This window comes from Coregonus lavaretus (assembly GCF_964263955.1).
Source record: "Coregonus lavaretus genome assembly, chromosome: 2".
NCBI lineage: Eukaryota > Metazoa > Chordata > Actinopteri > Salmoniformes > Salmonidae > Coregonus > Coregonus lavaretus.
In genome coordinates this window covers 33,411,572-33,424,879 of record NC_139989.1, presented here as the reverse complement: position 1 = coordinate 33,424,879, position 13,308 = coordinate 33,411,572, and the positions used below count along the sequence as shown (strand labels likewise).

The 13,308-nt window shown below is 42.3% G+C and overlaps 1 protein-coding gene across 1 annotated transcript in view; it reads right to left on the bottom strand.

The window, feature by feature from the left end:
* LOC311138795 (uncharacterized protein) overlaps positions 1 to 13,088 on the bottom strand; it is a gene marked incomplete at both ends in the record, with an annotated part of 33,545 nt that extends 20,457 nt beyond the window's left edge. The window contains 6 exons of the mRNA XM_084173614.1: positions 9,948 to 10,131; positions 10,370 to 10,497; positions 10,913 to 11,067; positions 11,283 to 11,418; positions 12,784 to 12,924; positions 13,040 to 13,088. Coding sequence (XP_084029740.1) covers positions 9,948 to 10,131; positions 10,370 to 10,497; positions 10,913 to 11,067; positions 11,283 to 11,418; positions 12,784 to 12,924; positions 13,040 to 13,088 — 793 coding nt within the window. The remainder of the gene's footprint in view (positions 1 to 9,947; positions 10,132 to 10,369; positions 10,498 to 10,912; positions 11,068 to 11,282; positions 11,419 to 12,783; positions 12,925 to 13,039) is intronic.
* Between the last annotated feature and the right edge of the window lie 220 nt (positions 13,089 to 13,308).

Here is a 13,308-nt window from a genome sequence, read left to right as displayed (position 1 = left end):
TTACAGTGAATCATGTAGAACAAACGAATATTGAATGGTTGGAAATACTCAGTGACTGCATTAACGACTAAAATGTTATGTTGTGTCTTTGTTCTTCTGTCATATGAGAGGAACGCTAAGCGAGAGGAGCGAGGAGATACAGGAAGTGATCACGTCACGTGGCAGAGGATCAAGTCAAAAAAGGTTTTGGTACTGATTATGGTTACAAAATCTTTCCCTAACAGGATATGTGATGTTATGACGATTTTACAAGGGGCTTGGCAAATTCTATTTCAATAAAAGTTACATTTTGGAGGCTATGTGCATCACTGGGCTGGATTGCAGTTCGATTGGAAATCAGGTACTGACATTATTCTTTAAATTTATGATAATTAGGGGTTATAGAGCAAGGGGTTAAAGGCTTTGTTTAGGGGTATTTTAGTCTGAAGATGACTAACTTGCATTTACTGGCAGTTGATGGGCTGTGGTAATATACTCAACACTAATGGATAAGGTGGTGACATAGGATATAGGAATAAAAATTGGTTTTAATTATTCAGGATTTTTAATTGACTTATTTGGATTTATTTGGAGTTGTTAGGTTATATTAAGAATTACAGGGGGAAGCCTATATAACTTAAATAGTCTAAAATAGGATAGTTCACAATAAAGGAATATAAAGGGCTTGGTATAGGGGAAAATTGATTAAAATAGTCATTTTTTAATCAAAGTAATCAAAGTAGGGTTAGAGTAGTGTTAGGAGAGACTAATGGCAGAAGTTAGTACACCTTTCTCACATATGGATTCAGCAGAAAGACATCATCCAGCAGGGTGATTATGGTATCAGAGATGAAGACGAATACGAGCAGAAACAACGATGAAGATGAATCCAGAAGACGGAAGAAAACCGAGATGTCTGGGAACTTAAGGAGAAGAGGATGATGATGATGAGAGGTCATGCATGGGAGATGACTCTGTGATCAGAAGGAAGTGGCAAGAGAGGAAAGAAGGATACTGGAGACTTGATCTCTGATGAAAGTTGAACGCAGAAGGAGACAAGATATTCGAGTTCTGATGAAGAAAAGTAAGAAGATGATGGAAGATGATATTTCAAGAACAGAACTTAGAAGATAACCTTTTGAAGAATACTGATAGGTCCACAACGAGAAGAAACGGACGAAGAAAACTCTATCAAATACAACTTATAACTGGTGGTGGAGAAGACGAAAAGAAGTGTTGGTTATGAAGAATCAGAGTGAATCAAATCAACAATCACTGTTACAGCTTTAACTGAACAATATCAAAGGCAATTGTACCCGCCAAGGGGGGACCAGATGTTCCATATCGACTGTCAGTTTCTGGACAGACACAGAATTGGAGAAGAAGAAACAGAGGAAGATCAACGAGCAAGTGAAGATCACCTGTGCTTCAGGTGAACACTAAATATTCTAGAGTGCCGAGAATATCCGGAAGGGGTGCATTGCTGAGAGCATCGATTAGAGAAGAACAAAGATATCCAACAATTGAAGTAAAAACAACCGACCATTAGAAGTGATAGTGAATAGGGGAAAACTTATCTGGGTTCAGTCTAAAGAGGTTAAACATATCACTCTGTAAAATAAACTAATTAGGTTAGGATAGGGATTTGAGGTAGTAAAACAGTTTAAATACTCTTAGGGAATCAATTGAGCTCTGCTATAGAAGTCAAATAGGAATTAAAAGAGACAATATAACAATGACATTGTGGGAAGAGATGCATGGTGTAAATTGAAGTATTCAATCAGAGGCACAATAGACGACTGACTGTCTGGTAGACTATTTTAAGAAGTAGGGTTTTTGGGGAATCATTTGCTTAAAAGATAAATATCATAGGAAGGATGATAATGTATTAGATTGCCTGTTAGACAATCTGTCTGGGAAAAAACTTAATACGGGTGACTGTTATTTTGGGTTACATTCTTACACTAAGAGATTTGAGGTTAGGCTAAAAGGTGTTTAGTCGGTTTTGCCAAGTCTGTGTGTAATGAGTCAGAAGCAGGTGGGGAACTTTCCCAATCACATATTCTAAAATTTGGTGGTAAGAGATTTTGGCAATAAGTCAGGGGAAAAGGTTTTAAATGTTATGAGAGAAAAGATTAGATTAAAATAGGTTAGGAGAACTAGGGGTGAAGGAACTCTGAGACAGTAAGTTAAGTTTTAAAGCTAGTAGTAAGAGAGAGAACAATGGTGAATGACACTGTCCAGTAGGGAGATCAAGGTCATTATAGGTGTATTTTGTTATAATCAGGAGGTTTAAAGTTTAGAGGTAGAACTGAAAGGGGGAAAAAGTGACACTAGGGGTGATGGATGGAAGTACAAGGAAAGAGTTCAGAGCTTAGGGGAAAACTAGGGATGAGGTAGTAAAAATAAGGACATTAACACTTCCGTCTATTAGAACAACAGGGAGAAGTAATTTAACTCTTTCAACATTGATAGGTATTAAAGCCATAAATATAGCGCATTTGATTAAGGGTCCAGCATCAATTATAGGGGGGAAATACTGGTATGAGGGTTAGGAGAATAATAATTATAATATGCCATTTAGGATGATAACTGTTCTTTCACAGAGAGAGAGAGAGAGAGAGATAATTAGGGAGGATAAGTATTGTTAGCAGGATCAGAAGTAGGAGCTGTTGCACCTACTCAAATAAGGGATTATTTTGCGTAATGTTACAGAGAAAGGTCAGGGAGAATATATGTGTACTTATCTAGTGCAAGCATTAGAAGTTGTTCTGGTTAAGAATTATTGGTTAAAGGGCTATGTAATTTGTAAGGTGATGCTTATAATGGAAGATTTGAAGTCTGTAGAAGTTTCCACAGTCACAGAGGGAGTTAAGGATAAGTTTATTACAGTAGTCACTCCAACAGTGAATAATACACATAGGATATGGGTAGCTTTTCCATTAGAAGGAATTAAGGGTTTTAATTCATCAACTAAATCAACTACTTTAAGGGTAACTTTGGAAGGGATTAATGATACTATGGCAATAGCAAATATAGGAGTATGATACTGACAACAATTGTTCTGAAATTAAAGAGGTAGCAAGAGGGACTCAGGAGGTTATGGTACGAATAGGGTTAAAAAAGTAGAGCAGATAGTAGTAGAGAGCAATATAGATTAATCTGAAATGGAGAAGAGAGATTCGTCATGGAAGCTGCAGGATGAGGTCTTTTGATTTTGATGACAGAGGGGGGGGGGCATCTGATCGGTGCTGCTCGTTCCTCTGTTGTGGAAATTAGAGATAGATTAACTCATTCTGTGGGGTCAGTGAGGAATCTTGAGGGTCCATGTCTGTTGAGAATTCCATCCAGGACCTGTTAGACGGTTGCGCAGCCTCTGTCAGGTGTGGATCAGTCTTGAGCTTTGTCATGACTGTGGAATTGGCAACAGTCATTGACAGATAAAATAATGTAGTTGTCAGAACATTAGGGTTTAAGTGTTCTTGGGTAAATGAATTATCCTATGGGAATTGTTAGATGGAAAGAAAAATCAGATAACGGAAACCTGAAGTATTCAGGTGAAATATTGAGGGATAAAAGTTGTTTTTGCTCTAATAAAACATATGAGGTAAGGGGTATGTTTATGGGAAGATCAGGGTGATGTTGTATGATAAATTTGGATAAGCATGACCTTAAGGGTAGTAATGACAAATAATAGGTTACTTTTTATATATCAGGTAGTAAGAAGAGCAGGACTTTGATGGTTAAAAGATTAGCTTTTGACTGACAATGTGACTATGGGAATTTTAGAGGATAAGGGGAAATTATGATAGAGTATATTCTTACCCTATGGGGGATAGGATGTTGTTACAGGTCAACGTTTAAGCTTCCATATGAGGTTTTACCATTATAAGAGGGATAGCATTGGACACAGCTAAATCTAGGGTTAAAAGGGTGACATTACATTTACATTTCAGTCATTTAGCAGACACATGGCGACATGTCATAGACTTCAAGTCTATCATTGAAGAATAAGTCTAAGGGAGAAGGGGGGACTTCATTCATGGTATGGTGTAACATTTGGGAAGATAATATTGATAAATATTAGTGTATTACTGTGAGTCCAGATAGTTCAGATAATATCACTGGGGTTATAGATGCATTATAAGGGATGCATTTGAAAGGATTTGGTTGCAAGATCAATTAGGCCAGTAGGGGCAGTGATGGGTCAGATTCTAGTTTAAGCTTTGATAACACTGTGTGATGTTTGTACTGACTTTTGAGAAAGTTATGAGATTGAGATAGGTTGGAGAAGTGGTGCCTGGAGACAACACTTAGATGCCGGTGTGGACTGTTCCTGATCTGGATGAAGATGGACAAGTGGAACTGAGGGATAAATATCATTTTGGATTATTTGATGATTTTTCAAATTGTTTTTTCAATATTAGTATAATTTTTAGTATGATTTATGAATCAAAGGGGGGAATGGATAATGTGATTCATGCATCATTTATGTATCATTTTTTAAATTCTTAGGTGAAATGGAGGTTTAATTTGAAAGTGGTTGTTTTGCAAAGGATACTGTTTGGTCGGTTATTTTCTTGTCATTCCAGAAGCATGTGGGAGAACATGTGGAGATTGGAATACTCAAACAAAGACAATATGACTGGAGGAGATGAAACAAGGAGGGTGTGGCTGATTCCATCATCAACAAGTCCATTGGAAGAGGACATTACAGGGAGATGAAGTGTAGTGGACTACATTCCAGTGTCTGCAATGAAATATAGACATGTGTAATACATAATTGTGTCATATTCTTAGGTATTGATTTTAGTAGAATTATGTTTGATGTTATTGAATGCAGATGAGGATCGTAGATGCTTTTGTTTATTTCGATGGGGTTAGGGACAGAAGGTTTAAGCAGGGAGAGATTCCCTTTCAGGTCCTATGGGTTGACCAGCCTGAGAGTGGATATTTATGGATAGGATTTTGTTTACATGGGTATTTAATTACATCATAGTTTCAAATGCATTTACATGAGTTATGAGGTTATCTGGAGTACCGACGGTGGTTGCCTGGGGCAGAGGGACGGTGAGAGAATTTTACTGTCTTGATTGATATGGATGGATGGCTGCTGGACAGTTTTTCGCTCTCACACTCCATAGAGATTTATTCATAATTCATAGTAATGTGTTCATACTTCATAAATAGTTGTTCATATGTCATAGTAATGTATTTACACTCCATAGAGATTTCTTCATGGGTCATAGTAATGTATTCACACTTCATAAACAGGTATTTCATAGAAAGGTATTTACACTCTAGAGGAGAATGTTTTTGGGGTTAAGGTTAAGAATATTCAATGAGATAAATGGTTATTAGTCATAATCTTATTCGGTTTGTTTTCGAGACGTTTATTTCGTCTCGAAAGGGGGGAATATCGTATCTGAAGATTATGCCTTTGTTAAATGTTTTTCATGACGAAATGGAATGTTGGTTATGTTAGTATAATGTAACATATAATAGACAGGAAGTGTATTGTAAACTGGCCAGCAGAGGGAGCCATCTTGTTGCATTGGTTATAAATAGGGGTACACGAAGAAGATAGGACAGAGCAGACATTAGAATTGGACGACACTACTGCTCTCCGGACAACGCGTGTCTGTAAACTCATGCTGAAGCTTGTGATCTGAATAAACCTTATGATCAATGTTCAGTATGAGCAGACTTCTTTTGTTGACAGCATAATGATCACCATTCATCATATACGACAAACACTAAAAGGAAACAGGTGTACAAAGAAGACAAAACCAAACAAACATCGATAACATACAACGGTGGCAGCTAGTACTCCGGGGACGACGACCGCCGAAGCCTGCCCGTGCAAGGAGGAGGAGCAGCCTCGGCCGAAACCGTGACACTTTGTTGTGAAATAGGATGCCGATTCTAGATTTAACTTTGGATTGGAGATGCTTAATGTGAGTCTAGAAGGAGAGTTTACAGTCTAACCAGACACCTAGGTATTTGTAGTTGTCCACATACTCTAGGTCAGACCCGTCGAGAGTAGTGATTCTAGTCGGGTGGGCGGGTGCCAGCAGCGTTCGATTGAAGAGCATGCATTTAGTTTTACTAGTGTTTAAGAGCAGTTGGAGGCTACTGAAGGAGTGTTGTATGGCATTGAAACTCGTTTGGAGGTTTGTTAACACAGTGTCCAATTAAGGGCCAGATGTATACAAAATGGTGTCGTCTGCGTAGAGGTGGATCTGAGAGTCACCAGCAGCAAGAGCGACATCATTGATATACACAGAGAAAAGAGTCGGCCCAAGAATTGAACCCTGTGGCACCCCCATAGAGACTGCCATAGGTCCAGACAACAGGCCCTCCGATTTGACACATTGAACTCTATCTGAGAAGTAGTTGGTGAACCAGGCGAGGCAGTCATTTCAGAAACCAAGGCTATTTAGTCTGCCAATAAGAATGCGGTGGTTGACAGAGTCGAAAGCCTTGGCCAGGTTGATGAAGACGGCTGCACAGTACTGTCTATTATCGATCGCGGTTATAATATCGTTTAGGACCTTGAGCGTGGCTGAGGTGCACCCATGACCAGCTCGGAAACCGGATTGCATAGCGGAGAAGGTACGGTGGGATTCGAAATGGTCGGTGATCTATTTGTTAACTTGGCTTTCAAAAACTTTCGAAAGGCAGTGCAGGATGGATATACGTCTGTAACAGTTTGGATCTAGAGTGTCACCCCCTTTGAAGAGGGGGATGACTGCGGCAGCTTTCCAATCTCTGGGGATCTCAGACGTTACGAAAGAGAGGTTGAACAGGCTAGTAATAGGGGTTGCGAAAATTTCGGCAGCTAGTTTTAGAAAGAAAGGGTCCAGATTGTCTAGCCCAGATTTTGTAGGGATCCAGATTTTGCAGCTCTTTCAGAACATCAGCTGTCTGAATTTGTGGGGGGGGGGGGGGGGGGGGGGGGGCATGGGCAAGTTGCAGCGGAGGGTGCAGAGCTGGTGGCTGGGGTAGTGGTAGCCATGTGTAAAGCATGGCCAGCCGTAGCAAAATGCTTGTTGAAATTCTCGATTATTGTAGATTTATCGGTGGTGATAGTGTTTCCTAGCCTCAGTGCAGTGGGCAGCTGGGAGGAGGTGCTCTTATTCTCCATGGACTTTACAGTGTCCCAAAACGTTTTGGAGTTAGTGCTTCAGGATGCAAATTTATGTTTGAAAAAGCTAGCCTTTACTTTCCTAACTGCTTGTGTATATTGGTTCCTAACTTCCCTGAAAAGTTGCATATCGCGGGGGCTATTTGATGCTAATGCAGTACGCCACAGGATGTTTTTGTGCTGGTCAAGGGCAGTCAAGTCTGAGGAGAACCAGGGGCTATATCTGTTCTTAGTTCTGTATTTTTTTAATGGGGCATGTTTATTTAAGATTGAGAGGAAATTACTATTAAAGAACAACCAGGAATCCTCTACTGACGGAATGAGATGGATATCCATCCAGGATACCTGGGCCAGGTCAATTAGGAAGGCCTGCTCACTAAAGTGTTTTAGGGAGCGTTTGACAGTGATGAGGGGTGGTCGTTTGACCGCGGACCCGTTACAGATGCAGGCAATAAGGCAGTGATCGCTGAGATTCTGGTTGAAGACAGCGGAGGTGTATTTAGATGGTAAGTTAGTCAGGATGATATATATGAGGGTGCCCATGTTTACGGATTTAGGGTTGTACCTGGTAGGTTCGTTGATCATTTGTGTGAGATTGAGGGCATCTAGTTTGGATTGTAGGATGGCCGGGGTGTTAAGCATATCCCAATTTAGGTCACCAAGCAGTACGAACTCTGAGGATAAATGGGGGGCAATCAATTCACATATGGTGTCCAGGGCACAGCTGGGGGCTGAGGGGGGTCTGTAGCAAGCGGCAACAGTGAGAGACTTATTTCTGGAAAGGTGGATTTTTAGAAGTAGAAGCTCAAACTGTTTGGGCACAGACCTGGATAGTATGATAGAGCTCTGCAGGCTATCTCTACAGTAGATTGCAACTCCACCCCCTTTGGCAGTTCTATCTAGACGGAAAATGTTGTAGTTGGGTATGGACATTTCAGAATTTTTGGTGGCCTTCCTAAACCAGGATTCAGACACTGCTAGAACATCAGGGTTGGCGGAGTGTGCTAACGCAGTGAATAACTCAAATTTAGGAAGGAGGCTTTTGATGTTAACGAGCAGAAAACCAAGGATTTTACAGTTACAGAAGTCAACAAATGATAGCTCCTGGGGAGTAGGAGTGATACCGGGGGCTGCAGAGCCTGGGTTAGCCTCTACATCACCAGAGGAACAGAGGAGGACTAGAAAAAGGATACGGCTAAAGGCATTAAGAACTGGTCTTCTAGTGCGTTGGGTACAGAGAATAAAGGGTGCAGATTTCCCGGCGTTGTAGAATAGATTCAGGGCATTATGTACAGACAAGGATATGGAAAGATATGAGTACAGTGGAGGTAAACCTAAGCGTTGGGTAACAATGAAAGAGATAACATCACTGGAGGCACCGATTGAGCCGGTCTCGGCATGTATGGGGGGTGGAACAAAGGAACTATTTGAGGCAGTTTGAGAGGGACTTGGGGTTCTACAGTGAAATTGTATAATAAGAACTAACTGGAACAGCAATAGGCAAGGCATATTGACATGGGAGAGAGGCATAAAGCAATCACAGGTGTTATTAGAGAGAGCTAAGACAACAACTGGTAATGGCGATAAAGTTTGGGCTGAGGCTAAACAGATAAACAGGACAGGGTACCGTGTAAAGGAACAGTCCAACAGGCATCAGCTGTGCAGCTGAGTGATCATAAGGTCCAGTGAACAGCAATATGTGAGTCCGAGAGCAGTTCGAATTGGTACTACAGCACAGCGATCAGGAAGCACGGCTGTCGTTTGCGTGTGCTAGCATGCCGGGGCTAGCAGATGGATCTTCGTGGTTGTCGCAACGGGAAGCCTGTTGAAACCACAGATGATTACGTCGGCAGACCAGTCGTGATGGATCGGCGGGGCTCCGTGTCGACTCTAGGAGGTCCCGTCCGGTTGACAGAAAGGTAGATAGCCGGGAGATGTGCCTGACTCAAGGCTAGCTCAAGGCTGATTAGCCAACAACAATGTTCATTTGGTTGCAGCTAGCTAGTTGCGATTATCCAGTGTTAAAGGTCCAGTGATTCAGTGATTCCGGCAGAAAATCCGGGTCGATAACGCAGGCAGTGCAGACTGGCCGATAATAGTCCAGGCTAGAGCTGGCTGGTAGGTAGTGCAGGCCACGGACAATGGTGAAAAACCCCTAACGGTGGCTAATAGCAAGTAGCTAGTTAGCTGGTTAGCTGGCTACTCCCGTCCGGTAGACAGAGAGGTAGATAGCCGGGATATGGGCCTACTCGAGGCTAGCTCAAGGCTAACTGATGCTTGCTTCGGGGGCAGTGGTGATTAGCCTACAGCGACATCCATTTGGTTGCGGCTAGCTATTTGCGATCCGGTGTTAAGGTCCAGTGATTCAGTTATTCCGGCCGAAAATGCGATGTTCTGGGTGAAAACCACTAACGGTGGCTACTAGCAAGTAGCTAGTTAGCTAGTTAGCTGGCTGGCTAGTTTCAACTGGAGATTCTAGATAAAGGTGAGTAAATAATAGAATCCGTTCTACATTGAGTGAGGCGGGTTGCAGGAAAGTATATTTAGTAGAAGGATGAAAAGTGTGATAGGGAAATATATACGTAAAATACAAAAACAATACAAAAAACAGGCTATTTATATGGACACACAAGAGAACACGACCGCACTGCTACGCCATCTTGGAAACCAAGCTATATATAGCAATTGACATGACAATTAGTGACAAGAAGTTGGCATGATTGCAAAAACAGACTCTCTCAAACTAGAAAATAATAGAACAATAGAATAGAATACTATTAAAAACATGCTTCAACCAGGAGTTACCATCTAGGTCCATTACCTGATTGTGAGGTCCACTCCACTGGGTCGGTCCATTCTGAAGGTGGTCCTTCAAAAGTATCACCCCTTCCCGGGACCACCAGGGCTCTCACCTTAACCAGGTAGCATTCAGAGGGGCGCAGGGACCCCCCCAGGATGGAGAGCGAGAAGGACCCCTGGGAGACATTGAGGAGCCTAGTATCCTCCTGAAAAAGAGAAGGTTGGACAGAACCAAGTGAGACACCGTAGAATTATCAATCATCATCAAATGATCTATTCATGAGATGATTAAGGAAGCAACAGTCTATCTCGCTTGATGAGCGTTCTTTAGATGATGATCTAGAGATGATCAAATGTAATACTGAAAATGAAAATACATTGCTTTTGCATCATCCCACTTCCTGTGAAAGTATAGCACAAAAATAGATCAAATACTACTCCTACCTGAGTCTCATTACTCCAGTAGTGCACTTGATAGGAGAGTTCAACTTTTGATTTTGAATGATTCCATTTTAGAATCCAGTTCCCATCTATCTCTTCTATCTGCACGTCGAGTGGACGGTTTGGACGAACTGTGTAGAGAGAGACATCAAGAATCTTTAAAGAGATTGAACGGGATCTTAAGCACTTACCAACGTATACATTTTTTGCAGGACGTAACATATCATGCGAAATGGATGATGCTGTACACAGTTGTGCACAATTTCCCTGGACCCGTTTTGGCTCATGAGCACTAATTTCTAAACTACTGGCTGAAATTATACAAAACCTTCTAGAGTCACTTTTGAGAATACACTTGGGAATCAGCAGTAAATTGTGCCTGTGATACCACAATACAAACTCCAGGTGGCAGCACTGATACACAATCACTGAGGCAGTATATTTTCTGGATTGCATCAAAACAAATATAATCATAAATTGAGTCTCAGCTATGAGATTTTATTCTCCCCAAAACATCACCCCTGTGTCAGAGTGAAAATGACTCACTGTGTTTGTGTGTTTGAAACTCTTTGGTGTTGCGTGTGGGGATGAGCTCCACCTCTAGCTGCTCTGAGTTTGGGACAGGGAAGGAGCAGCTGTATTTGAGCATTGGACCCCTGGATGGAGCGCTGACCATGGTGTTAACACAGCATTTCTGGGCTCTTGAGAGATGGCAAAAGGGAGAGAGAAATGGATGGATGGATGGAGAAGAGGGAGGACAATGCTGTGAAAGAGAGTAGTAATCTATGAGACTGAAGTGTAGTCAACTGTTTCGTCTCTCATCCATGGGCACACACACACGAACGCATGCACGCATGCAGGCACGCAAACACACAAAGGCATACACACAGTGCTTTGGCAGCAGATCCTAACTCACGGTGCAGTGTGGTTGTGTTTGCAGGACAGATGGAAGGTAAGGAACTGAGCCAGGTCTCTCTTCACCTCCCAGCTGCATGTCACCACATTCTCCTCATCCAACACACACTGCGCATTGGAGTGGCCTGGCACAGGGTCTGAGTGAGGGAGGGAAGGGAGGTGAGGGAGGGAGGGAGGGAGCAGGAGGGCGAGAGAGAGAGAGAGAGAGAGAGAGAGAGAGAGAGAGAGAGAGAGAGAGAGAGAGAGAGAGAGAGAGAGAGAGAGAGAGAGAGAGAGAGAGAGAGAGAGAGAGAGAGAGAGAGAGAGAGAGAGAGAGAGAACAAAAGGGTTGACGATCAACTTTTTGTGCAGCAGCAACCACAGTCTCCCAGACACTGGTCTGAGAGGTGTACTGTTTTCCTTCACCGTAAATCAACCGTTTAAGAAGGGACCACAAGTTCTCAATAGGGTTTAGGTCAGGTGAGGAAGGGAGCCATGTTATTATTCTTTCATCTTTAAGGCCTTTACTGGCTAGCCACGCAGTGGAGAACTTCAATGCATGCGATGGAGCATTGTCCTGCATAAAAATCATGGTCTTCTTGAAAGATGCAGACTTTTTCCTGTACCACTGCTTGAAGAAAGTGTCTTCTAAAAACTGGCAGTAGGTTTGGGAGTTGAGTTTGAGTCCATCTTCAACCCGAAAATGTCCAGCTAGCTCATCTTTAATAATACCAGCCCATACCAGTACCCCACCTCCACCTTGCTGGCGTCTGAGTCGAAGTGGAGCTCCGTGCCCGTTACTGATCCAGCCACGGGCCCATCCATCTGGTCCGTCAATAGTCACTCTCATCTCATCAGTCCATAAAACCTTTGAAAAATATGTCTTCAGATATTTCTTGGCCCAGTCTTGACGTTTCAGCTTATGTGTCTTGTTCAGTGGTGGTCGGGTTTCAGCCTTCCTTACCATGGCCATGTCTCTGAGCACTGAACACCTTGTACTTCTTGGCATTCCAGGTAGGTTGCAGTTCTGGAATATGACAGCACTGGAGGATAATGGGTTCCTGGTAGCTTCACATTTGATTATCCTCAAATCTTTGGCAGTTAATTTGCGTCTTTTTTTCTCAACACGGTTCTTGCGACCCTGTTTACTATTTGCAACAAAACGTTTGATGGTTCTGTGATCACGCCCTAATATCTTAGCAATTTCAAGAGTGCTGCATCCCTCTGAAATACTTGTTACAATTTTTGACTTTTCAGAGTCAGTTAAATCTCTTTGTTGGCCCATTTTGCCTGAGGAAAAGAAGCTGCCTAATAATTATACACACCTTGATATAGGGTGTTGATCTCCTTAGGCCACACCCTCCCTCATTACACAAATACACATCACCTGATATGCTTAAATCCAATAAGCATTACAGTTTATACAGCTTGGAGTTGGGAAATATGCATAATAATGATGATATGGTCAAAATACTGACTTGCCTAATAATTGTGCATACAGTGTATGTAGGGTTTCCACTCACCCTCCTCAGTCAACCAGGTCACTAGGGGGCTCCACTCGCTCCACAGTCCCGTCTTCCCCCTTGCCCTCACCTTGGCCTCATACTGGCAGCCAGACCCCTGAGCCTCAGCCTCCACACTCAGTTGGGAGTCCTCAACCTCCACTGCCTACACAGAGAGAAACAAAGAATATGGTCCAAAAATGTGCACTATATAGGCAATAGGGTGCCATTTGGCACGCACATTATGTGTGCATCTGAATTTACTAATGTAACTCACCACTGGGCACAGACATCAATTCAAAGTCTATCCCACGTTGGTTCAACATAATTTCATTGAAATAACGTGGACACAGCGTTGATTCAACCAGTGTGTGCCCAGTGGGTTCCTTTCTTTGCCTCCTTCCCTTCATCTGCACTAGTGTGAAGCACCTGGTCTGGACAGGTGAAAGTAGACTTCCTGAAATAATATTTAAATTGCTTTCACCTATCCTGTGGTTTCAAATCAGTGCAGATGAAAGGGAGGACACCACTTAAGACTATTGAGAC